Source organism: Psammomys obesus, unplaced genomic scaffold, assembly GCF_907164565.1.
Source record: "Psammomys obesus unplaced genomic scaffold, mPsaObe1.curated_primary_1811, whole genome shotgun sequence".
Taxonomy (NCBI): Eukaryota; Metazoa; Chordata; class Mammalia; order Rodentia; family Muridae; genus Psammomys; species Psammomys obesus.
The window spans coordinates 4997013-5024432 of NW_026596166.1; the positions used below are offsets into that span (position 1 = coordinate 4997013).

Here is a 27420-nt window from a genome sequence, read left to right on the forward strand (position 1 = left end):
TGTGTGTGTGTGTGTGTGTGTGTGTGTGTGTGTGTGTGTGTGTGTGTGTGTGTGTTGAGATTAAAGGTGTGCACCATTACACCTGGCCTTAACACTTAACACCATACGTTAGGAAGGGCTGGGGTAAAGACCATTCAGATTCTGCAGGGAATGGAAAGAAGGACAACATTTTTGACAAGCTGGCAACATCTACTTGCCACAGCTTCCCGAATGTTCCATTGTGGCTCTTGGTTCCCACTAGGAAAGAGTGGGGAATGAGACGTTCATGAAGTAACTAGGACTAAGGGCTCTGCTCTCGGGATGACTGCATGGATGCCATCACAGATTCGTGAGTCTGTCAGAAAAGAACACGCTGAGCCGCTTTCATCCTTCTCCTTCCCTTTACTAATCCACCGGGAGGTGATAGAGCGAAGAAGCCACTGCCGGATGCCTTCCCCTTGCTTGCACTGTTTGTTCGTTGTGTCACTAGGATGGAACCCCGGGCCCTGTGCACATTGCTGAAGTGTTCTGCCACTGGCCTACATCCCAGCCTAGTCCCTTGAAGCCCCTTGACTTCCCAACCTTCAGAACTATAAGGCAATGTGCATCTGTCTATCATAAAACGCCCAATCTGCGTGTTCTACGATAGCCTCACAAAATGGAAACACCACAGGACCAACAATCCCACTTCTACATATATTCCAATGGAAACGTAGGCCTAAATCACTAAATGGTACTTACATAAACGTCCTTAGTGATTGGATTAATAATCGCTAAAAACTGTCAAGAGTAAAAATGTGTACCAGGAGTGGAACAGTGAAAAAGTGTGATACCACATACATGAAAGACACCTTGTCACAATCACGTGAATTCTCAGCGAATTAAGTCAGACACACAGGGTACACGGCAGTTGAAGAGAATAAACTCATAATTCCGCCTCTACAGAACTAACAATGCTAAGCTGCCTCCTGAGAGGGCCCAGAGTGTGGGCACCTTGAGGAAAAGAGAAGGGCTGGGGTGCCAGCAGGGTTCCGTTTGTATCGTAGGTGGTGATAGCACGAGTGTGTTTAATTTATGGAAATTCACACACTTTACATGTAAAATTGCATGTCTTTCTCTGCGTGTCTTGGACCTCAACAAGTTGACTTAAAACAGTACAACAAACCAATTCCTAAAGCTTTGAAACTGCAAATCCTGCGTCCTAATTCCACTTCTACAGATTTGACCCATGAATTATTACAGTTGTGCACAACGATTTTAGCCTAAGGCTAATAATTGAAGTTACTTATAATCAGAAATAACCGTGAGCCTTTTGGCTGTCCATGACTTTACAACCAACGCCATACGCCTCTAGTAAAACATACATAAATTTAGAGCAACGGTTTCTCAACCTGTGGGTCCCTTGGGGGGGTCTAGCGACTCTTTCACAGGGGTCACCTAAGACCATCAAAAGACAGATATTTACATTACGATTCAGAACAGTAGCAAGTTACGGAGTAACAACAAAAATAATTTTATGGTTGATGGTCACCACAACACAGGGAACTGAATTAAAGGGTCGCAGCATTAGGAAGGTTGAGAACCACTGATTTGGAGAGATGCTCATTAGAATGGTTTGATACAGTATGGGTAACATGACCCAAGGTTGTGATGAGATGACAGCTGCAGAAAGACGCTCGAGGTCCTTATATTATGTGGCATATTCTTTGCATACAACCTATGCAAATCTCCTGCCTCATTAGTCATCTCTGGGTTACCTAGAATATATAGAACCCAATGTAAATGCTATGAAAATGGTTGTTGTGCTGTGCTACAGAATGATGCCCCAACCCCATGGAAAAAAAAAAAAGTCTATATACATGTAGTTCAAATAGAAACATTTCTCAGAACTATCCTCAATCCTTGGTTGGAGTAATCCACTTAAGCAGGACCTATATATGACTCTGTGTTAATTCCTACTGGATACATAAAGATTGAATAGTAAATTATTCTCAGTAGTTATCTGTGAATAGTAGCCTATAAATATTTTATATTCTATCACCCATTTTAATTTTTTAATATATTTAAAATACTTAGGATGATATGGGTAGCAATAAACACAAACTATCCAAATATGTTTAATTTTATTTTACGGATATGAGTGTTTTGCCTGCATGTATGTCTGTGTACCACATGCATGTCTGGTGCCCACAAAGATCAAAAGAGGGCACTGGAGTTACAGAGGGTTATAAACTGACATCTGGATGCTGGGAATAAAATCCAGGTCCTCTACAAGAGCAGCAAGGGCCCTTAACCACTGAACCATCTCTCTAGCCCCAAATTATCCAATATCAACATCTTACCATATTTGGTCCTGTTTTCTGTCTCCAGTTCCACTTTCCTCCTCTCCCAGAAGAAAAGAACTAAATTTAGTTCTCATCATCCATATGTATATTACTTTGTTGTAGCTACAAATGCATGCAATCCAGAAAAATATCCAATTTTTGTATCAATTAGCTACACAATATTTGAAGTCGCTCTAAAATAAGCATTAGCTCCCCGATATGTAAATAATTATGTAGTTTATTTTATGAACAACAATAATAAACACTCTCCCATGCACAGTCCATTCAGACTGACACTGTGGTGGGTTCACCGAGGGTAGGACAGCGAACACTGGACATTCACAGTCCAAATCGAAAAAAACAGGGAAAAGGCCGAAGGCCTGCCATATACCTTCCTCTGTTTAAATGAAGTTTGGACTCTAATTAAAATCCAAACAGGGATCCACTAAACAAATAAGAAATACTTTGAGAGTCAAAGCATCGTGAGAGGCCTGGAGACGTAGTTTATTCCAAAGAGACCTCAGCCAGGAGCATGGGTTTTCAGTCTTAACTAGTTACATTCGCGCAGCAGAAAACAAATCAGTGTTCTACAGACATCCTTCCGCTCTCCCCCTCACAGTCTCTTCATAGTTCAAAGGAAAAATAAACATCTTTCTTTCCTAGCCAATGGGCCTGTCACTGCTGCCCTCTGAAATTCTCCTGAGAGGGTATGGGACACGAAATCTCACAGAAATTCCTGGGATCCCAGGACAACTTTCTTATCTTCTGTTTTTGTTTTGTCTGTGACAGGGTCTTACTCTGTAATCCAGTCTGGCCTGAAACTCACTTGGTAACTCAGGCTAACCTTGAACTCCCAGCAACCTTCCTGCTGTGGCCTTCCAAAGCTGGTTGCCTTCCTTTGAGGGGAGAGAGGCATCAGCCTTTGTACCAGGGAGTTATTGTGTCGCTCCACAGTTCCAGGTGAATGGAGCAGGGACAAAAGCATAAGAGAAAGTCAAAGCTTTCCTGAACAACCCAGGGAGGCAGAGAAGGCCACCTACAAAGAACTCCAGCCACACCCAAAACTCAAGAGGGAAGGGCAGAGCTCAGAAGGAGCTATGGCAGACAGAGCACCGTGGAAACAGCAGACCTGCCTAGTCAAAGTTTCACCTTCTCAGCTCCGGCAGGTGTTTACTGCAATGCTGCTGTTCAAACCAGTATTAAAACCCTTCCAAAAACAGGTGACCAGAAAAGGCCACTCCTCAAAGAAGTGACAGATGCCACCAGGCACAAACATTTGAGGTATAAAAGATGGGCTTGATGGTACACACCTTTAATCCCTGCACTTGGGAGACAGAAGCAAGTGATTTCTGGGAGTTTGGGCAGCCTGATCTACATACAGAGTTCCAGGCCAACCAGGACTACATAGCAAAACCCTGTCTTTGAAACAAACACAAATATTAGGTGGGCTTGTATTTACCTATATATATATATACATATACACACAAATATGTATACATAGAGTATATGTACACATGTATACAATATATAGTATATATATATATGTCTTGGAAAGGCAGCCTCTGCCATAGGCTTTCTCCCTGTTGGATATATCTCATCCCGTTTACACAAGTAACTCAGGACTGAAGGACACCACGTCACACTTGCAGCGTGACAACTCCTGCCACATGAATCAAACAAGTCATATTCCCATCGCGCTTACATGGAAGTGCAGGATGATGGTCCAGATCAGGCCAAGAATAATGGATGGGTTGCCTTCCACAATGTCAGCCACGTGGATATTTATCAGCTTGATCTGCAAACAGAGGAACACGGGTTAAACGGAGGGAGCCTCCCGCTGAGCCGGTCCCTCCCGTGAATGTGCGGGTGTGATTCACCCTTACCGAACGGTTCTTCAGGAATGTCAGGGCATGTTCTATGTTGATTCTACACTGGAATGTGTTAGATCCTTTATCCCGAGGCTAAAAGTTCAAGCACATGCATTACTCAGAAACAGGAAGCGAGCAAGGTTTTTTTTTTTTTTTTTTTCAAACAAAACCAACAAGTGTCTGGGCGCCGCTTGGAAAGCTTACCAACTGCTGCCCAGAGAGGACTTCCAACAGGTCAAGGAGGACATGGCCCTTCTTGATGTCTGCGAACAAGTCGGATATAGCCGAGGGAGGTGTGTGCTGCCAAAGGAAACAAGGAAAGTAATCAGCGAAGTGTCTCAAAGCACTGTTAAGTATCTCCTGAGTGGACACTGTGTCTGTATAAACAGCCTAGACTCAGAAGTTATTTTCTTAAGAGAACGCCTCCGTACTCAATGAATTACATTCCAGAGCGTGGTAAGGCACAGTGAGGCTGCCTTATCTCGTGGGCATATTTCCAGTGACACAATGCTCTTTCTGAGTGGCTTTTTCACAGCCCTAAACCTTGTGCATAGAGAGCACAGTCAGTGACACTCAGAAGCAGGCCACGGTGACCCCTTGGGAGAGCAGGCTGAGTCGCTGAGGGATCCGTCTCTCTTTGGTCAGAATGACATGCATTGTGTGGGATGGGCAGAGAAGGAGGACAGAGCGTGAGCGCCATTCACCAGGCATCCAGGTTGCCTGAGGTTCTCAGCATCACTGAGACACAGGAAGGAGAGGTGTCTGGATGGAGGCCCCAAGGTTCAGAGGGTCTGGGGCCCAGCACTCTCTCTTGCCAAACGTGTGACCAGGGGCAAGTCACAGGCCTTCTCTGTAGGAATCACACTGTGTCTCACATAGCAACACTGTGAGAACATTTAGAAGTCAGGAGGAAGGCAGGCAAAATGAATTGAGCCTGAAATCCCAGCACTAGAAGGCAGAGGCAGGAGGATTGCCAGAAGTTCAAGGCCTACTGGGTCTACAGAGTGATTTTCAGGCCAGCCATGGTTATACAGTAAGACCTTCCCTCAAACAAAGGAAGTGCAGCTGGAGAGATGGCTTAGCGGTTAAGAGCATGTACTGTTCTTGAAGAGGACCCAAGCTCAGTTCCCAGAACCAATATCTGGCTGCTCAAAACTGGAGCTCCAGGGGAACTGTAGGCCTTTCTGGCCTCCATGGGCACCCGTACGCCAAGGTGCGTGTACACACAAATAAATAAATATTAAAAAAAAAAATCATAAGGGAGTCAAGGATATAGCCCAATGGCAGGACATCTGCCTAGCATACAAGCCTTGCATTCAATGCCCAGCAGGAAAATGGAAAGAAAATATGAGCTAGGTGGGAGCCCTTCTAGAGTCATAGCTACTCTAGAACTAAGGTCGGTCAGTCACTTAGATCTAGGAGTTCAAGAGCAGCCTGGTTAACATGGGGGGGGGGGGGAGCTTTCCTCATCCCCAAAACTAAAATGTGAAAAAAAGTAGTAAAAATTAGGCTGAAAATAAATGGCACGCTCCAGCGTCCTGTTCAAGCTACGATTTTTTCAGCCAGCAGATGTCATAAACACTCATCACCATTAACACGGAACAAGTTTAGAGTGGTATCTAACACGCGTCACTCAATACAAAATCACGTTGTTGTTATCACGTCATGTAGGAAAGAAGTGTGACCACTCTAAATATTTTTACAGCACTGTCCCGATCCTTCAAGTGCCGCCTTCTTGTTCCCGGAAAGAGAAACAAATCAGGCAGGACACCAAGGTAAGCCATGGCACATTCTATGAGAAAAAGACATTCCGGGACCTTCTGCGTGTCACCGCCGAATCCGGCCCTGCTCTTCCCGCCTTGATCTTCCCACCTTGCTCTGGTATTTATCTGTATGTTATCAACAGGGTCTCACATAGCCCAAGCTGGCCTAGAACTCGCTACACAGCCAAGGCTGGCCTTGAACCCCTGATCCTCCTGCCTCCAGCTCCCAGGTGCTAGAAACCCAGCCATCGGGCCGCCCTGAGGTGAGAGAGCTGCAGGGCAGAGGGAGCAGCAATTGTCTTCACAGCTCGGAGTCGCCCTCGTCCTCACCTTTGCCAGCTGCGAGTTTATCCAGCAGGTGAAGGTTTTCTTCTGGGTGTCCTCCTGCTCGGCTAGGAAAGAAGAGACAGCAGTGGTCACAACACGGAAGCCACAGACGCCTTCTGAACCCACGGAAGCACCAAAAGTCCATCACCCGGGGAGCGTGTCCACCGACCCAGATTCGGACCACATTTCAGGCGTTCAACCAAAGACTGTTTCAGAAGTCGCAGATCATGTGATTAATATATATATATTAATGTGATATATATCACTATATATATATATATATATATATATATATGCCACAGCCAACTGACAAGAAATGATTGATGGTTTTCAATATATATATATATATATATATATATATATATATATATATATATTTTACTAACAAAAGAATTGAAACCTTTCACAGAGTTGTACTGTTCAAGCAACTGTAAAGAAAGAGAGGCATCCCTAGCCCCCAGCTCTGAATCACCCTGGGACATCTGAAGATGTTTTCAAAGGTTCACCGAGGTCCTTACAGTTTGACCTTGACACTGTATCAAGCAATTCATCTTATGAAATGCCCCAATAGTGAGAAAACCATAAAGAGAACTGGATTTGAATCTTGTCCCTATGACTGAGTGGCTACGTGACCTTGAACCGTAACAAGCACTCGCCCCTGGGGGCCGATCTGAGAGGCAAATGATTTACCTAGTGTGCCTGGCCCAGACTGGCACCTAGCAGACACGTAAGCCACGCTCTCATTAACCAGGCAGGAGTTGGGACTAGGGATAGCGTGAACACTAGACTCTCCCTCCCCCTCCCTCTGGGCAGGCAGCCCCGCTATACCTCCTTCAGCTCCCATTCCCTCAGCGTCAAGCAGAAACCCTCCGTGCTACAGGCTGAGAACACAGCACTGAGCTTCAGTTCCCCACTCTCTTCACCTGATGGGAGGCTAGAAACGGGAGCCAGGACACGCATGTCCACCTCTGCCCGACGCTCACAGCCTTCCACCGGTGCCTGTGAAGTGTTGTCCTTTAGTCCTACTGCTGTCAGTCAACAGGCACATGCATGAACACACATGTAGGCCTGTCTACGTCACGCACTGCTGTGGTCACATGACAGCACTTTTCTCACCCCTCTAAACTCAGTCTGATTTTCTATGGGCGTCACTCTCCAGCTTCGCATTCTCTTCTTCCCAGTCTCAGGGACCCCAATAGTAACTCCAAGCCACCATTGTCCCTCACACCTGCCAACAGCCTTCCCGTCATCCTTATCCATCCCAGACGCTAAATCAGATGATCAGCACATACGTGCCTCATTTGTCTTGTATTGGATGTCTTGTGACTTTTCTCCATGTACCTCATCCTGTGTGTGTGTGTATATGGCTGACTGAGGCCAAGGCGAGCCCCACTGTGATGATTTGAATGAGGATGGCCCTCAGTGACTTATTATGAGAATGGTTGGGCCCTAACTGGCATTACTGTTTGGGAAGGATTAGGAGGTGTGGCCTTGTTGGAGGAGGCACATTCCTAGGGGTGGGCGTTGAGGTTTCAAAAGCCCATGTCACTCCCAGCTAGGTCTCTGCCTTGGGCTTGTGGATCAGGATGTATATTCTCAACTATGCTCCAGCAACACGTATGCTTGCCTGCTGCCATGCTCCCAACCGTAATGGTCACGACTCACCCTCTCAAACTGTAAGCCCCTGATGAATTTGCTTTTTTTATAAGTTGCTGTGGTCATGGTATTTTGTCAAAGCAATAGAAAAGTAACTAAGACACACACACACACACACACACACACACACACACACCGTGATGATCAGCCTCACCAGCACCCACTGGTACCCTCGAATGACGCTCAACAGTCACAATGGATACCTCTATCCCACTAATGAACAGATGCATGGTAATGTCACATTTCCTTCTTCACACACCCAGTGCCTCTTCCCCTACTCCTAATTCTCTGCTAAGACATTTCTTTGTTGTTGTTTGTGCTGGTTAGTGTTAACTGCCAGCTTAACACAACCTAAAATCACCGGGGGGGGGGGGGGGGGATAATCATGCTACATCAGGTTAGCAGGTCTGTGGGGGACTGTGCTGGTTGCTCATCGATACAGGAAGACAAAGCCCACTCTGGGAGACCACATACCCTATGAAGGAGATCTGAAAGACAGGAGGGAGCTAAAAGCAAGGGAAGATGCATTCACTCTCTTTGCACTTGACTGTGGGCGTGATGTGACTTAGCTACTTTAATTCCTGACTTGATTTTTCTGAAACAATGAACAATAAAGCAAATAAACCCTTTCTTCCCTAAGCTGCTTTTTTTGGGGGAAGGGGAGCAGGATATTTTATCACAGCGACAGAAATGAAACTAGCACATTGCTGTCCTTGTTTGTTCGTCTTTGTTCTTGAGACAGTGTCTCAAGTAGCCCAGACGAGCCTCCAATTCACTGTGTAGCTGGTAATAACCCTGGACTCCTGATCCCCTGCCTCCGCCTTCCAAATGCTGGCATTACATGCTCCCTATACACACCTGGTTCGTACAGTACTGGGGATTTCACCCAGGACTTTAGGCATGTTAGGCAAACACTCTGTCAACTAAGCTACAGCCCCAGCCCGTGAGAACTTCCCCCTAAGACACCCAGCAATGGCATCAAACAGCTACTCCACTGTGACCTACCGGCATGCAGCAACCCGCCTTGTTGACGCCATCACCAACCCTTCTCCCTCAATCATTCATTCCTCTCTCTCTTACCTACCTGAAGATGTCTTCCTCCCTTCTAGTCCATGTCACCTTCTCCCCCCACTCTTGAGCCATTCCCATCAGGATAAACGCACACCATCAACACTCCCTCTAACAACAGGAAAACTCACCTCCTGTAGCACCTATTTCCATCAGCACTGCTTCATTTGTCTGCTCTCCCTTGTGGCAACCCCCCCCCCCCAAAAAAAAAGAATTTACACTGTCTCTAGGTCCTCTCTTTACCCACTCTTAAACGGCCCCACAGCAGTCAGGGCCTCACCATTCCACTGACATTGCTCTTACTCAGGTCGCCACGAGTCAAGGTTATCAATGCTCCCCGATCACGATCACTAAAACCCTCGGCTGATATTCAGCCTTCAACTTCCTGGACCACCCAGCAGCATCCGATACAGGCAACGGCTACCTCCTACTCTCAGGACTCTCCTATCCCTGGCTGGCTCACCCCTTTCTCTCTCAGGTCTCACCTAATACCTAAGGAGATCCTCTCAGGTTCATCATCAAAACATGCTCTGGGGCTGGGGAGATAGCTAGGCGTTTGCCTTGCAAGCCTAAGGATCCTCACTTTGATCCCTAGAACTTACCAAGAAAAAAAATAAAAAACAAAAATAAAAGAACCAGGCACGGTGTGACAGTCTTTTAAGCCCAGAGTGAGGAGGCAGAAACAGGTAGACTCTTTGAAGGTATCTGAGAGCCAGTGAGAACAGCAGCAGCAAAAGAGATGTACACACACACACACACACACACACACACACACACACACACACGGACATGAACACATATGCACGCACAACACATTCTGGATAGCTCTACTTTTTCGTATCTCCATTACTCTACCCTCCACAGGGTAGTGACCTCCACGGGGGCTACTGTAATGTGTTCTTACAAGTGTGACACCACATTCAGGACCTTAAGATGACAAGCACCTGCTTAAGAAACACAAAATGGGTAAGTAGAAGTATACAGCACAAGTGCCTGGCAAGCGTGTGGCTCACTATGGATACACTTAGCCTTGGCGTAGTTTTTTTTAACCAAATCTTTTTTCCATTTCTCCGCATTACAGGCTTAAATCAGCTGAAGTTCAATGGCGTATACTTCAAAGGGTGGTCAATGACCGTGGGCTAATGTAAACGAAGTACTGACAAGCCAATTGGTTTTGAGAGTTAATGCTTTTTTAATTTTAATATTATTTTACAGAAGAGTTACAGGGGCCACAATTTCCTTTCCAAGTCTCCTGGAATCTCTAAAAAAAAAAAAAAAAAAAAAAAAAAAATGTGCTTTCAGCATTTTCCTCCCCAATCAGTAGATGATAAATAACTTTAAACAAGTGCTGCAACAAAAAAAAAAAAAAAAAAAAAAAAAAAAAAACCCTGGAGAAAAAATTTATTTTCCAATGGGGGGGGGGGGTAGAATACTAGAAAACAAGGTTTTAGGATTCCAAGATCTAATTACATGTACCAGGAAGAGACCTGTCTTCCATAACTATAAAATAAAAGTTCAAAACAAAATTTAAAAAAATAGTAACAACAACAAAAACCCTCTTCCTTATCCTTAAGGGACCAACAGAGAGTCTCCTATCTAGGTGTGGAAAAGGAACCAGGAACATCACCACATCCAGAAGGATGCTGCCTAACTCCAGGGAAGCTGCAGGGATGGGGAAAGAAGGGCCGAACATTAAATCACCTTGGTGGTGGAACAAGGTGCGAAACCAGGCTCAGCGAGCGCATCCTGCCCTCCCAGTGTTTCAGCGCTCTGGGTTCGTCGGTAAATCTCAGTCACTTGATCTCTGCTCCAAAAACAGGAGCTTTCGTTTCATGTTCATCGAACCCTAGACAAAACAAGTCTTGAGACTGAGCACCCTGGGGTCCCTGAGCTTTCCCAGGGTGGGAAAACAGACACCAAAATCAGGGTTTTTATTCGATGCCTGAAATCGGAGCAGCTCATCTAAACAGAGGCCCAGGGAGGGATAACCCCTGACCACGACGGCACACACACTTTGGATTAAAACAGTCAAGCTGTTACAAAGAAGCCTGGTTCTCGATGGCCTGATTTGCTTCAGCTCCACCAGAAACAGGGCCTGGGAGAAAGAGGAGCAGTCAGCAGCTACCCCACAGGTGCAACCCCCTCCACAGAGAAGCAAGGCACAAAGAGAGCCTCCAGACAAGGGCTTGGAAAGCACTCTTCGAGGCTCTGTAAAACTTAACTGTCCAAACAGAGAACAATTCTCTTCAACGGGGGAATCGGAGCCCTTTACACACAAAGCAAAGACACCCCCTACCCCCACCCCGTGCCTAGAACACCTCTGCAAATGCTCCAGGCCATGGATCCCTCACCTCACATTTCACAGGTTTTCAGCCTGCCTTGCCCCTGAATAGCACAGCTAATTCTATAGGAACCAGAGCCAAGCAGCTCACCCTGTGCTGCCGGGAGATGTAACCTTTTGTTCTTCTAAAGGCTGACCCATGGGGAACAAATAATTAAGAGTCGCGTGCTTACCGCAACTTAATAAACCCTTCTTAGAATGGCATCTAGAGAATAGGACCTTTTAAACAGCAGATGGCAGAGGTGGGGGAAGGGGGGAAGAAATGAAAGGAATGGTAGAATGATGTGTTATAATGGTGAATTTCTGTGAAAATGCTAAGAAATGGCTCTTGATTTTGGAGGCAAATGAGGACTACGGGCGACACACAGCAACATTAATGCAATCATCCATCGTTATCATTCTTCAAGACTACTTAGCTGGATGAAAAGGGAGGCAAAGATTTTCCCTTGGCATCATTACCATGAAAATACACTTCACCCGACGGTTTGCTCCGATTTAGCCTCCCTTTTGTGAGCTGGCAACAGCATCACCCCTTAGCTGGGAGGGAACTGAATTGAAAACGAATTAGGTAAAACTTCAGGGCAGAGATTTTAAGTGCGTAGCTCGTTAGGAGGCTACCATGGCTACTGGGTCTCAGAAAGGTCCCAATGTCTCCCACCATGAGTTCACCTGAGATGCTGACACTAAGTCATCCCATTGTAGGTTCAAAAGCAGCGCCCCAGGACACCCCACAACGTTCTCTTCAGCCAAGAGCTGGGAGGGCGGAAGTGTGGCTGCTCCGGGAGCAATCGATCAATTCAGTCACACTGACGACGGCATCCAGCCCCAGGCTCAGTACTTTGCTTTTTTTAATTCTCCTCATTAAAATCTGCCCATCATTTTTTAAATTCCTTAATGAATAAATTATAAGCTCCTAGGCTAACCGTCTCTACTAGTAATGTACCTCTAAGCTACACATATGTTGTGGGCTGGGAAATGTGTGTGTGTGTGTGTGCGCACATGTGTGCCTAGGCCAGAGGTTGACATTAGGAGTGCTTCTCAATACTCTTCTTGCAGAGAGCCTGGGTTTGGTTCCCAGCACCTACAGGAGATGGCTCACAACTGCCTGAAACTCCAGCTCCCTGGAGATCCAACACCTCTGGCTTCAACAGGCATCTGTACTCATCTACACACACAACACACACAGAGATTAAAAATAATTTTAAAGTCCTTTTTTTAAAAAAAAGATCTGAAATCACAAATGTTTCGGTAGAAATTGGAATAGCAAAACTTAAAATTTAACTTTTCTCTTTAAAACCCCACCCCTTTTTGTAACGGGGTCTCTCTACTATGAAGCCATGGCATCCTGAAACTAACTACATAGACGCTGGCCTCGAACTCACAGAGATCTACCTGGCTCTGGCTCTGACGCTGGGATTAAAGGCTGCCACCGTGTCTGCTGAAGTTCTCCATTTTTCCCTCAGTGAGAGCTCTGACCCTTCCTCTAGACTGACATGTTGAGAACAGGAAGAGCTTGCTGGAGCTGTTTCCTGGGTCCCCAGCTCCTACGATAGCACTGAGTAAGCAGGAGGCACGAATTCAGTATTCACAGAATTAATGAATGCTGATTAAATTAATGCAGATGAGGTAGCTTCATTTCCTTACGCTGACAGTTTAAAAGGCAAAGATTTAGGCACCGTCCTAGTTTAGTTTTTTGTTTTGTTTTGTTTTTTGTTTTCTTCTGTTTCCGTGATAAACACCATGACTAAAAGAAAGTTGGAGAAGAAAGGGTTTACTTCATCATGTATTTCCAGGTCAGGTCATAGTCCATCACTGAAGGCGGACAAGGCAAGAACATAAGGCAAGGGCAAAGGCAGAAACCACAGATGAAGCCTGCTTTGTGGCTTTCTCCATAGCCTCTACCCATACAAGCCAGGACCCCCTGCCTAGGCACGGTTCCGCCCACAGTGGGCTGGGTCCTCCTCCAATCTATAACCAGGAAAATGCTCCACAAAAAATGCTGGCAGACCCATCTGATCTGGGCAATCCCACAACTGAGACACCCCTCAGGTAACTCTGGACTGGGTCAGGATGACTGTCAGGACAGACTAAATAGGAAAAACACAAATTTAAAAAGTAGCTGCTACACTGTAACAAATTTTTTTTTTTTCAAATTATAACCCTTCCAAAAACACAGAAAGGACATAAAATACATACACCCAAAAGAAAGAACAGCATTGACATGTAGGTGCTACTAAAGATGTCTGCTTCAGTGAAAAGGAGCAAGCTGGTCTGAGGATGTAGTTCAGCTGGTCCGGTGCTCGGCTAGTATGCTCCAAGCCCAACACTACATAAAGAGAACGTGGTACCGCACACTTAGAATCCCAGCACTGGGGAGCAAGAGACAGGCTGCTCAGAAGTTCAAGGTTATCCTCAGGTGTTACAGTATGGACTCGTACTTTCTTTTCAGATGTGAACTGCTTGACCCCTCCCTTCCTCTCCCTACTCCCCAGATTCTGACGTTTCCAAACTATCCCTGATTGGCTAAATAAATGCCAACACCTGGACAGGGCAGACGTGAAGTAGCCGGAGCTAAGGTTTTCAGGCTTGGAAGACAGAGTCATGAGAAGGGGAAGAGAAGAAGAAAAAGGAGGAGGAGGAGGAGGAGGAGAGAGGGAAGGAGAGGAAGAGTGGAAAGAGACCTCCATGCATGGAAGAACCACGAAGCTGGGAGGAATTTACTCCCAGGATCTTCGTGGCTGGAGAGAAGCATCCCAGATAGAAATGATCAGAGCGAATGGCCCGGGATGTGGGGCTGTGTGAGATAGTTTGGGAGGTTAGCATCGGCCCGGACCCAGGTGAAACAAGACACATTAAAAAATCTAACAGCCGTCTATGTCTTTATTGACATGACAGCGGGTTAAATAATAACTGCCGAAATAATTCTATGATTAATAATAAACATTAACGTAGCCTTATTCCTTTCTGCAACACTCAGCTCATATGGAGTTTGAGATTCTGTTTCAAAAATATTTGTTTTAAACTGTGCTTATTATGATTCTCTGCATGTTTGCATGTGTATATTGAAGGATGTAGCCTGACACTGTTACTAATTATTTAGATTACCTCCTGCTGCCCACTTACCGTAGCTACGAACCTTAAGCTTTGTGCCTTCTCTCCTGCTCTGTGCAAAGCCCATAACACTAACCAAACTTCCCTGCATTTGTGTTTCCCCTTCCCGAGTTCCACATGTTGAAAGTACGCTCAGAATACTTGCTGATGGACAGAACTGGTCAATATTACAATGGTCAGGGAGCAAACCTGTCACTGTATAAGAGAAAGGGTCTTTTTGCCAAGTTTTCCCAGGCTTTCCTAATTCTTCTTCTTCTTTCTTTCTTTCTTTTTCTTTTTTAATAAGCCCTAGGGGATTTCTTCCTCTAACCAAATACCTCATACAAAAAGCCATCTCTGCAGCTGGGGAAACAGCAGAGTCAATGGAGTAGTTGCTGTGCCAGGCGTTTAGCGCCCGCCTGTGACTCCAGCACTGTGGAAGTGGGTAGTGGAAACCAAGCCAGAGGAGTGAGCCCCGGGTCCTGGGGAAAGATCCCACCTCAAAAAATAATGTGGATAAGAAAATAAAATCAGGTAGATGGCTCACGACTCTAGAGCCTGACCTCTGGCCTGTACTCTGGAGGCTAAGGCTGTGAGGGTGAAGCTAGTCTGGGCTACACACAAGCCCATCTCAAAAAAAAAGGCAGGGCAAAACAAAACCAGAACTGTATCGCTGAGGAAAAACTCTCTGTGCTTTTCTGTGCAACCTCTCAGGACACCAGCTGTGGGGTTCTGCCCTCAAATTAATCAGTTCTCCACATCTGTGCCCCCAGTTCGACACTAACCTTACCGAGTTAGTGTAAACCCCGAGAGATGAGAGCTCAGTTCCTCAAGACTGCCTTCTCCAGTTTGGCCAATCACGACAACGGGTCTCCACCTCACCCATACTTCTTGGCTTTAACCCAAGAGACCCTGAGACCCCTCCTTCTGTCAGTTATTCGCTGTGATGACTCACTGAACTCTTCTTGTACATGCACACGCACATACACACACACATTTTAAAAAATGTTCCTGTTATCCAGAATATTCCAACGGCTTTGAGAGCTCTGTATCAGGAACAGGACCAAAAATCAAATATCAGAACACAAATGCCCCTGATGTCCTCAGGAAATTGCCAAGGGCCTTAGGAGCTCTGAGCCAAGAACCATGGCAGAGGGCAAGTACGTATTTCTTATGAAGGCACGGGCACAGGATAACGAGGCTCATTTGCCATGCTTTAAAACAATATTCCCAGCTCACCCTTAGGTGGGCTGCTCGTGGGAAGGATAATCAAGTTTGAACAACACATTTCACCCATGTGTTCCGACCGACCTCCAAAAGAATCATACATAACCGGTTGTCCAACAGAGAGGGCACGAAAAGGCCACGCTGGCCTTGGCTGCTGTTTCTCATGGAGATGGTAACAAACAAGAATAAATAAAGAAGCAAGTTAAGGGAATTAAAAGCACAGCACATGGAACCTGAACAAGAAAATTGTAAAGCACTGGAAGGATAAACAGGAAAGGGCCTGTTGCTGAGCTGCAAAGCGGGAGAATAACCAGCGGAGGGAGATGGAAAGCGTTAACGCGCTCCTGCCGCGAGCTACATGCAAGAAAGGAAAACTAACACTTCCTGGGACTGAGATCAGCCTCGCTGACCCAGTGAGATGAGTCCAGGAAGTAAATGCACCTGTGCAGCCACTTCTGCTTCACACAGGCTAACTCGCCCCCTGTGGAAAAGTCCAGCAGGCAGGACTCCATCAGATCGTCTCCACGGCCCCTCGGCATGTGGTGGCCTTCCTCCTCCATCAGCCTCAGGTCTGGCTGCATCTGCCTCCTTCTAGATGTGGTACCAACTCTTTCTCTATGCTCACCCTCACCTTTCCAGCTCCCCTGCTCAGCCTCCCAGAAGCTCCGGCGGGATGCCTCTATGGCCAGGCAGGTCTGCTCGGCACCCCTCCATGCTACTCCCCACTCCAGCCAGAAAAATCAAACCACACTTCCCTTTGCACCCTTGGGAGGTGTGGCTTGCTCTTCAGATCAGCATCAATATATTTAATAGGGTTTAGGGGATCTGAGACATCCTACCCCAGAGTATCTCTCCAGACTCAGTCCAGACACTTCCGGCTTCCTTCCTCTAGGACCCTTCACAAGCCTTAAGGTAACCCCTGTCTTTGACCTAGTCACCAAGTCCAGCCACATTCAGGTCTTGGCCCTGTGGCTCTACCTTGAAGGAAAGCAAAGGGGACCAAGTTTTTATTTCCTGTCACAAAGTCAGGGGGACGTTTCACACTTGCTCACAAGCTAGTGCTCATCTTAGTCTACAATCGTTGTTGAAACTAAATCACGTTTTAGAGCAATGTGACTTCCATTTGATCTGTATCTGCTATGATCCGATCCTATTTAAAGATTAAAATATTTATATCTGGTCCTTTGCAGATCAGTTTATTAGTACCTGGTATATACAACTCCCGGGTCTATGCAAGTAAATATTAGTGACTATATGAAAAACCTGATGCTACGCAAAAGAAGCTAGTCATGAAAATATTGAATGCACAATTCACTTCTATGACATGCCCAAACAGGGAAGTCTATTGGGGGTACAGTAGCTCAAAAGCTAAAATTAATGGTACTTTTTTCCTAGGTTACCGAACAAGATTTAAAATCAGATGAGGCTCTCTCAATGTCTAGTTCAATATTTCAAGCAGGTGATATAGGTGATAGGTGAATCTTTAACTATTTTATCTTCGGTAGTTGGTTTGTCGTATTTTGGTTTTGTCGTGAGGCAGGGAGACCAGGGTTTCACTGTGTAGCTGGGACCGGCCCGGAACACCCTGTGCAGATCAAGCTAGCCTTGACCTCACTTAGAGACCTGCCTGCCTCAGTCTCCCCAGTGCTGGCATTAAAAGAATTCAACCCCACACTCAACTATTTAACCTTTTTGCAGTTCTAGGGAGCTAACCCAGGGTCTTGGGCATGCTACCAAGTGCTCCTACAGCCCATGAATTTTATGTCATATTAGATCTTAATAACGTTTTAAGACCTGGGGTTATAGGTGCTAGCACCTCCTCATTAGCTAGCTACCAAAGCTAATGTCTATGGGCCATGTCTGATTTTGCTTCCTGGTTTTGTTTGTTTTTTTGTTTTTGTGTTCTGGTGTTTTGTCTGCCTGTGCAAGCCTAGTGCCTGGGAAGCCAGAAGTGGGCATCATAGCCCCTGGAACTAGAGTTACAGACAACTGTGAGCTGACGTGTAGCTTCTAGGAATCAACCCCGGACCCTCTGGAGAAGCAGCCAGTGCTCTAACCACTGAGCCATCTCTCCAGCCCCATGATTTTGCCTCCCATTTCACCTGGATCCCAGGGTGCTTTTCATGCTGTAGGGGGAATTTAAATAGTGCGGAAAGGGCAGAGGGGACATGCTGCTGTTTTTCCACAGTTTGATAGGAAATTAGACAGCCCGTGAATTCTACTTTGGGCCTTTGTATGTGACACTGGCAAGTTCCTGCTGATACAGAAGTGAGTCATGCCCCTGTGTAAACACCTGAGATTTTGCACTAAGCAAGCCCTTCGCCACCCTCCCTGGAATATAGCTCCTGGCTGTCTGGGTAAGCAATCGAGCCCATAGCAGACACAATGCCCAGAGTCTGACAAACCTGAGCTGCTCAATAAATAAATGAAATGGATAAGCCAAAAACTTCACTATACTTTTTGATGCATATTTGCAACTCTTTACCACCACCTCTTATCTCAGTCTTATCAAATAAAACCAGAACCAGCTCTTGTGAAAGCCAGGGTGTGGAAGCTTGAACTTCTCCTGGGGCCAATCCAGGTATGCCTGAGCAGACATCCAGAAATCCAAAGACCCAGGCTGCCTGAGTTGCCTGTAATTTCAGACATGGATTCTCACTCTGGAAAACTGGCTCATTACTTGGGGCTCAAGTGTAAGTTTCTGGGTTCTGCCTTGCAGAGATTCTGATACACCTTATTTTAGAGAACATCTCTCTAAACCTATCTGGACAGTTTTACACATAGGATTCATTATTGAGACAACAGAAGGGAGCAGGAAAAACAGACAAAATAGTGTGGCAATAATCCACTAGGTTATTAATCTGATGTGTAATCAATATGTATCTGTCATCCCAGATGGATGTCCTAACACATGCCTACGAAGGCTTGCCAGAACCTGTCAAGTCCAAGAGTAAGGGAAGAACTCATGGTGAGAACCATGACAGCATTCTCCAAAAGCCTCCGTGTTTGGGGAGGAGATCAGCCATGAGAGCTGGGGTCCTCAGAAAACGAAGGTCTTTTATTCACTCATCCACACAAGCATTTATCAAAGGCCTCCGTGCCTCCACCAGCCTAACCCAGATTTCACATCCATTAGAGGAGAACTTTAAATGCAGATATGTCAGATTTTTTAAAAATCATGTTTGTTTCTTTATAATACAGAATCATGTCAACCCCATGGCTGTTTTGGCTACCATCTTTCTCTTTTTCCTACAAGCCCGATTATTTATATATTTAGAGACAGGGTCTTGCGTATCCTAGGCTGGCCTTGGATACTTGCTGAGGAATTCCTGGTCCCCCTGATTTTTTATCTTCTAAATGCTAGGATTACAGGCGTGTGCCCCACCCAGTGCCTGCAGTTCTGGGAATGGAACCTGGGGCTTCATGCACAATAGGCAAAGCATTCTTTGCCAACTGAGCCCCAACCCCAGCCCCAAGCCCAAACTTCTCTAACGTACTGCCTTGCCTTAGCTTCCTTACTGCACTCACTTGTCTGCCCTCTGAGTTGGTAAGCCACAAGCCCTCCACTTAATGATCAGGTAGACCCCTGTAATGTCCCCGATGCTACCCAGGGATACTTCTCGGTACTCCCCAGACATCTGAAAGCACCAGGCTCTGTTTTCCCACTACCTCCCTTCTTCACTGTGACCCTCGGATCCCTTTCACCTGGGTGTCGGGCCTCACACCTTCTCTGTCCCCCTCTGGGCCCATTTCATCTCTTCCTATCTCCATCACAGTCTACCTGGGCCCTTTCTTTATCTACATAGTCTCATCCACTCCAATGGTAGAAGCCGCCTTTACGGCCTAATGGCCCTCAAGTCGATAGATAACCGCAGTGAAGTGAACTCTCTCTGAGCCTCCTGCTTGCCTAGCTGATTGCTATCTGTTCCATAGACACCTCCAACTCAACATTTCCAATGCCGAGTCATCTCTAGCCAACTCCCTTCCTCCCCTGCATGGTTTTCAGTGAGTGGTGCCATCATCCACCCCATTGCCCAAGAATAAACCTGAAAGTCTTTGATAACATCCTTCTTCCTAGCTTCTCCTTCTTCCTCCCTTCTCAGTCAATCAAGAGGCCCTGATGCCTGTTGGGTACCTTCCTCTCCATTTTAACCGTCACCTCCAGGTCAGGCCACCACTGTTTCTCAGCTAGATCATCGTGGCGTTCTTCAGGCAGTCTCCACACTGGTTCCCATGAAGACGCCCCACAATGTGGCCTGGGGGAGAGGCAGTTCTGTATGCGTATCTACCCAAACATTGGAAAGGTCCCACCTCTGTGTGCTTCAAGCCAATGAGAGCATCATCGCTCCACAATTCATTCATACTCTGACCACTCCACTTCCGTGATGTCATGCTGAGCCTTCCCTCTGCCCTTTCCTCTCTCTTTCCATTGCCCAGCCTACTCCTCTCATCCTCGCCCTGATCACATCCTAACAGTGTTCCAGTGTAGGAATCCCTTCCCCCTGGAAACCCTTGCTGACTTTTAGCTGGGATGAGGGGACCCCCAACTTTACTCTCCCACAGCACATCTCCTGTCTCTCTCAGTACATACCATTTTATACCGATTCTGTCTACACACTTGTGGGGATCCCTGTAATCAAACATATTTCAGAAAAGTATGTGCCGTGTAGAGCCCCACGTGTTCAGCGGGGTGCCTTACACACAGCGCATACACAAAAATATGTGCTGTGAGCTAGGCACAGTGGCTCACGCCTGTACCCTTTAGCATTCAACTGAAGAAGGGGGATTGTCCTAAGTATGAAGCCACCCTGGGCTATAGCAAATACCAGGTGGGTCAGGCTTACATAGAAGACCTTGCCTAGAAATGAATTAATACTTAATTTTAAAATGTTGCATAATAAATAAACAGGTAAATAAACCAAATCCTAAGAGTAAGTTAACCTATATTTAGAAGTATAACAGGGCCAGTGCAATAGTTTGAGTAAAGGCACTTGTGGCCAAGCCAGACAACTTGAGTTTGATCCCAGGTCCCACAAGATAGAAGCAGAAAACCAGCTCCACACATAATTTCTTTTTCATTCACTCCAGGCCACCATGATCCCTCCCCTAAAGCACCCCAAAGGCATGCAAACTGCCTCTCTCGCTCTCCTCATCTTCCCAGGTCCCTCTCCCTGCAGCAAATGAGATGACCTTTTGCAATATAGAAATCAGATCATGTTACTCCCCTAAATGAGAGCTTCCAACCCAGACACAGTAGTGAGAGCATATAATCCCAGCACATGAAATCCGGAGGCTGAGGCAGAAGCACCAAGGAAGCCCCAGTGTTCTAGGCTAACCGGGGCAAGAGAGTCAGAACCTGTCTCAAAACTAAAACTAAGGCTCAGGGTGGCTTCCATCCACATCCGACCTCAGAACTGTCATATCTGTACCTGATGCGTCTCTGCCTTGCCCGGCTTTCCGATGGCAGCTCGGACAAACCCACACCCATCGCACCATTTCCTTTTCTGTATAATTTTACCTTGTCTGTATGCCTCCACCTCTGAGCTTCCGTAACTCGCTGCCTCAAACTGGACCGTTTTCAGCCTCTCCGCACTGATGCCCACTCTGATTTGGCTTGTTTTTAATTGTTATTTTTATTACAGTGTGTATGTGGAAGCAAGAATAGGGGGGGTGTAAGCAAGAGTGGTGTGTGTGTGTGTGTGTGTGTGTGTGTGTGTGTGTGTGTGTGTGTATCCTGGGGATCAAACTCAGTTCCTCAGGCTTGGTGATAGACACCATTACTCAGTGAGCCATCTGTTCACTTGATCACTCAGTCCTAAGCACTCCCTCTCAAAGAAGCCTCCTCTGAGACAAAGGAGTCATCTTTGCTGGCTAGTTTTATGTCAACTTGACACAAGCTAGAGTCACCTGAAAGGAAGAAGCCTCAGTTGAGAAAATGCCTCCACACGCTTGAGCTATAAGGCATTTTCTTGATTAGCAGTTGATGAGGGAGGGCCCAGCCCATGATGGGTGGTGCTACCCCCTGGGCTGATGATCCTGGGTTCTATAAGAAGGCAGGCTGAACAAGCCATGAGGAGCAAGTCAGCGAGCAGTACCCCTTCATGGCCTCTGCATCAGCTCCTGCCTCCAGATTCCTACCCCGTTTGAGCTCCTGCCCTGACCTCCTCCGATGATGAACAGTGCTGTGGAAGTGTAAGTTGAATAAACCCTTTCCTCCCCAAGTTGCTTTTGGTCAGGGCGTTTCATCGCAGCAACAGAAACCCTAAGTAGGACATCATCTGAGCACTATCACAAAACCCAGGTAATTGGCTCAGCATCTGCCATGTGCTCACATTTTTCTACTCATTACCTAGTCTATCTTACATACAAGCTCCTTGGGCTCCAGGCTGTCCAAAGCTCCAAAGGGTTAAAATGGAATTATCCATACTTTGGAAGTGTCTTGGTCTGAAGACACCAGCCCCTCCTGGAAGTTCTGCCAATAAAACATAGAAACAGGAAAACTAATTCCTACTATTTTCTCGAGGAGCCAGAGAGATAATTCAGTGGTTAAGAGCACTGGCTCTTCTTTTAGGGGACCCCTGCACCCCATAGAAGCTCACAACCACGTGGAACTCCAGTTCCAGAGGATCCAACACACTCTTCTGGCCTTTGTAGGCCAGGCCCAGACATGGTGTATAGACATACATGCAGGCAAACCATTCATACACAAAAAATAAAAACAAAGAAACTTTTTAGAAAAATCCCACTAGGCTAAACAAAAGGTTAACCTTCGATGTTTTGGAAAGACGTGAAACACTTCTCAAACACGAAAAGGGCTGTTTGAGCTCAGCATTTGAGCCAGGCCGCTATTCCTTGTAATACAGCGCCATGATCCAGCTAACCATCCCTGCCTTGTAAAGTAGGGGAGAAAATGCATGACCAGCAAGGTGTGAAGAAGGGTTCCTTCCACGGCCTTCTTCAGGTTTCCATTCAACACGTCCCCCAGAAGAGACTGTTCGTCCAAGTCCTCCAAAGACACACGTAGAGAACTTTCAACTCTTCCATTTCTCTGGCAATTCACAAATTCTTTTCTCTACCCCAGTCAAATGACCATAAACACACTAGGTGAGGGGCGAGGAGATGGCTTAAGGGGAAAGCCATCCTCACCATGCCTGAAGACATCTGAAACCCAGGACCCACATGGTGAAGGAGAGACTCGACTCCCTCAAATTATCTTCTGACACACACATAAACGTAAAAAAAGCTAAAATAAGATACTTTTACTTAAAGACAATAAAGGTGGAGAATGATCAAAGAAAGAGGCCTGACATCAGGCTCATGCACACACCCACACAAGTACATGCAACATTCACAAGCATGTGCGCGCACACTGTAAACTTTAGCTCTCGTGCACAACGTAAACACATGTGCCTGTTGAGATGGTCTTTTTGTGCCTGGTGTAAAGACTGTCTTTGTATATTCAAACACTGGTTTCTGCACTAGCAGAGAGCTGAATGCTGGCTCTGGCACTGTTATTCTTTGGCTGCATCGTATTTGTAAACACACCCTCCAACACCTTCTGATTGGTTTAATAAAGAGCTGAGTGGCCAATAGCAAAGGCAGAAAAGGGAGGCAGGACTTCTAGCAGAGACAGGAACTCTGGGGAAAAAATCAGGCACAGGGAGGATCACAGAGACAGAGACAGAGGAAGAAACAGGTGCCAAGACTAAAGAAAGGTAACAAGGTACGTGTCAGAGTAGATAAGTATAAAGGGGTTAACTTAAGGTAAGAGCTGGTTAGGAACTACTGTAAGCTAAGGCCAAGCACTGATAATTACCAAAAGGTCTCCGTGTCTTTATTCGGGAGCTGGCAGTCCAAAGAAAAGCCCCATTCTATGGGCTTTACCTTTACCAAAATTCTCCTGAATAACTTAGAAAAGCCAGAATCATTCAGAGAAATGGCAATCATCTATGTTAACAGCAGATGAAGGAAAAGAGTGTCGAATGAAGCCTTTTTTAAAAAGCCCTACATTTCAGAATATTAAATCACATACGTAAGCCATGAAACACATACAAATTAATATGCTGTTTTAGCCCTTAATTTCCCATCTCCATCATGACAGCCTGACTTTTTTTTCCTTACACCCTACTTCAAGCCCAACACCACACACACACACACACACACACACACACACACACACACACACACATGCTCTAACAACCTTGCATCTCTCGTGGGACTAATTTAAAAGAGGATTTTTATTTCTATCAGTAATGAGTGAGATCTTTGTTAACCCACTTTAACAAGATTCTAAGCAACCCTGGCTTTATCTTGCCCTAGTTTTCAAAATGTAACTGATCCAGAACAATGAAAGCTTATCTCCAAATTCCTTGAGAAAACAGAACTAAAGTTCCCAGAGGCCAAAACTATATGTGCTACCTAAGGGGGCAGGGATATTTTTCTTATAAACACTATTGTGCAAACATTACCAGAGTTCTTATTTTTATCTTTGGTTTACTCAGAATATTTTTAAGATTACAGAACTCTGTAATGCCAAAGCAAACAACATTCCAAGAAACTGTTAAAAAACAAAACAAAAAAAAAAAAAAAAACATAGAGAGAGAGAATATTATTATTATCAGGAACTTTGTGGAAGCTTTTGGCTGTTACAGCACAACTCTAATAGTCTGTAACGAACTATTGTTTTCCCTGGATAGAATATGACCCAGCCAGCAAATACAGGCCGGTGAGATTACCTGCTTCATAGAGAGGAACTGAGCAGTATGAGCCAGTTAGGACAGAAAAATTACTGCTTGAGAACACATATCTTCTGTTACTCTTTGCTCATCGTGCTCACCAATACTCCCCACCAAGGACTCTGTCACAAAGAACAGAAGTCCTCCCCAGGAGCCTTCTACTATTCCTGTTTCTCTTCCTCAGTCACTGAGAGTTCGTTCTCACAGCCCTGAAGTAGAACAGACTTTCTCCTAGACACATGACACAACCAGAGCCCTTGTCAATCACTGCCTCTTGTCACCGGTCACCCGTGTTTTCATGCTACTCGGCACCATGCACACAGAACAACCCAGCTCCAGAGGACTTGATATACCTTCATTTTGGTTTCTACGAGTTTGGTTTTTTTTTAATTACATTTATTTATTTGTGTGGGTGTGCCCGCGTGTGCCCATGACACAGCGCACATGTGGAGGTCAGAGGGCAACTTGTGGGAGCCAGTTCTAGGGATCAAAATCAGATCATCAGGCTTGAAGCGGCCTTACCTATGCCGTCTTGATGGCCTCAGACCTTGGTTTTGTACCAGAATGACCACTCAGTGATTCAGTTACACAGTTGGCTTATAAAATCTGGGAACTTCACTATTGTAACAATATGAGAACATCATACGCAGGGTGTCCGTCCCGAGCTCAGAAGACTCGGATTATTGAAGCGAGTGACATCCAAAGCCAAGAATGATCTTGAATTTCTGCCTCCACCTTGCAAGTAATAAAACTACAGGTGTGCGGGGCAGCAGCAAACTCAGCCCATTCGGCTCTAGCGCTCTATTCCAAGGCTTCATTCATGCCAGGCAAGTGTTTTGCCGAACACACCAGACGCAATCCGATTTTTTTTTTTTAAATAACGAGAGGCATATATAACTCAATCCGCAATCAACATATTGTATAAACTAGATTCTTATCCCTTACTGAAATATCAAAAGATAATCCAGACATTTCTGGCCCTACTCTGAATTTATACGATAGACACCAATATTAAGATGGTGACCCCGAACGGCTAAACACTTGCCGTGGGGAAGACGGCCTCAGAGTGGCCGTCACTTCCGCCTGACGTCAGCAGGCGGAAGCACACCGCATGCCACGATTCACAGAGGTGCTCAGCCCATTTCCGGCTGTGTCGTCCGTGGCTAGCCTCTGCATATGGCTGGCTCTTTGCATCACCAAGTAAAAACTAATCACTACAGGGCTGGCAATACAGCTCAGTGGACAAAGGCTCTGGCCCCTGACCCTGACAACCTGATTATAAGCCCCAGGACCCACCAGATATGAAAAGAGAACTTAACTCCCCAAACCTGGCTTTTGACTTTCCCACAGGCCAGGCATGCATGCATGTATACATACATACATACAGACAGACAGACAGACAGACAGACATTACATATATTACATACATAGATGTGGTTTTAAAACATGAATAGTCCATCTCATTATCACACTTTGCACGAATCATTTATTTTTTTCCTCAGGTATGAAAAAGAAAACCGTTTTATGTTTTCGTTTTTGAGACGGTCGTGCTATAAAGCCCTGGCTGTTCTTGAACTCTTGATCTGCCTGTTCCATTTCAACATTTATTCCCACCTAACCACAATGATGTCATCTTAACCTGGATAAATTTTAATGTTAGTAAGAGGAAGAAATAAATGGAAAGCAGCTCTTCAGTGGTGGCACACCTTTGATCCCAGCACTCAGGAGGCAGAGGCAGGTGGATCTCTGTGAGTTCAAGGCCAGACTGGTCTACAGAGGGAGTTCCAGGATAGCCAGAACTACAAAGAGAAACCCTGTCTCAAAAAGACAGACAGACTGACATGGAACGCCTCTCTCCAGAATACTACTCATTAAATGATGAGCCCATTTAAATGGAGTAAAAAATAATCTAGCTGCAGAGATCAGACTTCTCTACCTAGCCCTAGAGCTACCAGGGAGAAGAGGTTTTTAATCTTTTATAATATGCCGTCTAGATTATAACAGTGCTAAATAAAACATTCAAACATTGTCTGAGATGGCAGGGTAACTGGGCTGAACGTGGGTCCATAGAGGTACACGGGGACAGCGGCACCTGGGCCAGGCTACATGAAAGCGCCCTCCTCTCCTGGTGGGTGAGGTCACAGAACACGGCTCCTTCCTAGCTCTCTGGCTAAGTGAGGACATTCTGTCGCTAGACGCTGTTTTGCTAAAGCACTGGCCTACCCTATTTGTGAAAACAAAATTGATTATATAAATAGTGCTCTTTTGGCGGCCCGTGTGTTCTAGCTGCTGGTTCAATGTGAAATAATTTAACTCTGAAATGAACAAGGGAAATCTTCAAAACAGGCCAGTCTTGCCCACAACTCCCTTTGGAATTTCTCAAGTGAGGCTGGGCGGGCAACACAGCGGCAGAGCAAGGGCTTGGGTTCAACCTCTAGTAAAAAGAGTTTAATCAAAAGATTTCTCATAAATGAGCCAGCGTAGGCGGCCACCATCCCTCATGCTATAATGTCAGTGCCCTCATGTCCATGTACCCCATGCCTTCCTTTCCCTAGACACCTGAACACTTCAGTGCTCTTCCCCTTGTAGGACAGAAAAGGCAAAATATATGTCAAGCTGAGCGTGACAGCACACACCTTTAATGCCAGCACTGGAAGGCAGAGGCAAATGGATCTCCGAGAATTCAAGGCCCTGTTCTACACAGCAAGTTCTAGGCCAGCCAGGCCTGCATAATGAGACCTTGTCAAAAAGCAAAACAGGAAACCTGATAATTTCTTCAAAAGTTAAGCCAAATTCCTGTAATCCCAGCACTCCCAAACGAGCAAGGAGAGCCCACACATTTGAGGCCAGCCTGTTATGTATAGTGAGTTCCAGGCCAGACAGTGACGTTAGAGGGGACAGAGGGAAGGGAGGGAAGAAAAGAAGGAGGGAAGGGGGGAAAAGAGAGAAAGGAAAAAAGGAATAAAGAGAGAGGGAAGGGGAGGTAGTGGAGAAGAGGAAGGAAGGAAGGAAGGAAGGAAGGAAGGAAGGAAGGAAGGAAGG

The 27420-nt window shown here is 45.9% G+C and overlaps 1 protein-coding gene across 1 annotated transcript in view; it reads right to left on the reverse strand.

Moving 5' to 3' along the window:
- The window catches only part of Syne2 (spectrin repeat containing nuclear envelope protein 2), a 305981-nt gene that overhangs the window by 229684 nt on the left and 48877 nt on the right, over nucleotides 1-27420 (reverse strand). Inside the window, exons 3-6 of the mRNA XM_055595536.1 lie at nucleotides 6265-6326; nucleotides 4376-4471; nucleotides 4187-4264; nucleotides 4006-4098 (exon numbers count right to left, since the gene is read on the reverse strand). Of these exons, the coding sequence (XP_055451511.1) occupies nucleotides 4006-4098; nucleotides 4187-4264; nucleotides 4376-4471; nucleotides 6265-6326 (329 nt within the window). The remainder of the gene's footprint in view (nucleotides 1-4005; nucleotides 4099-4186; nucleotides 4265-4375; nucleotides 4472-6264; nucleotides 6327-27420) is intronic.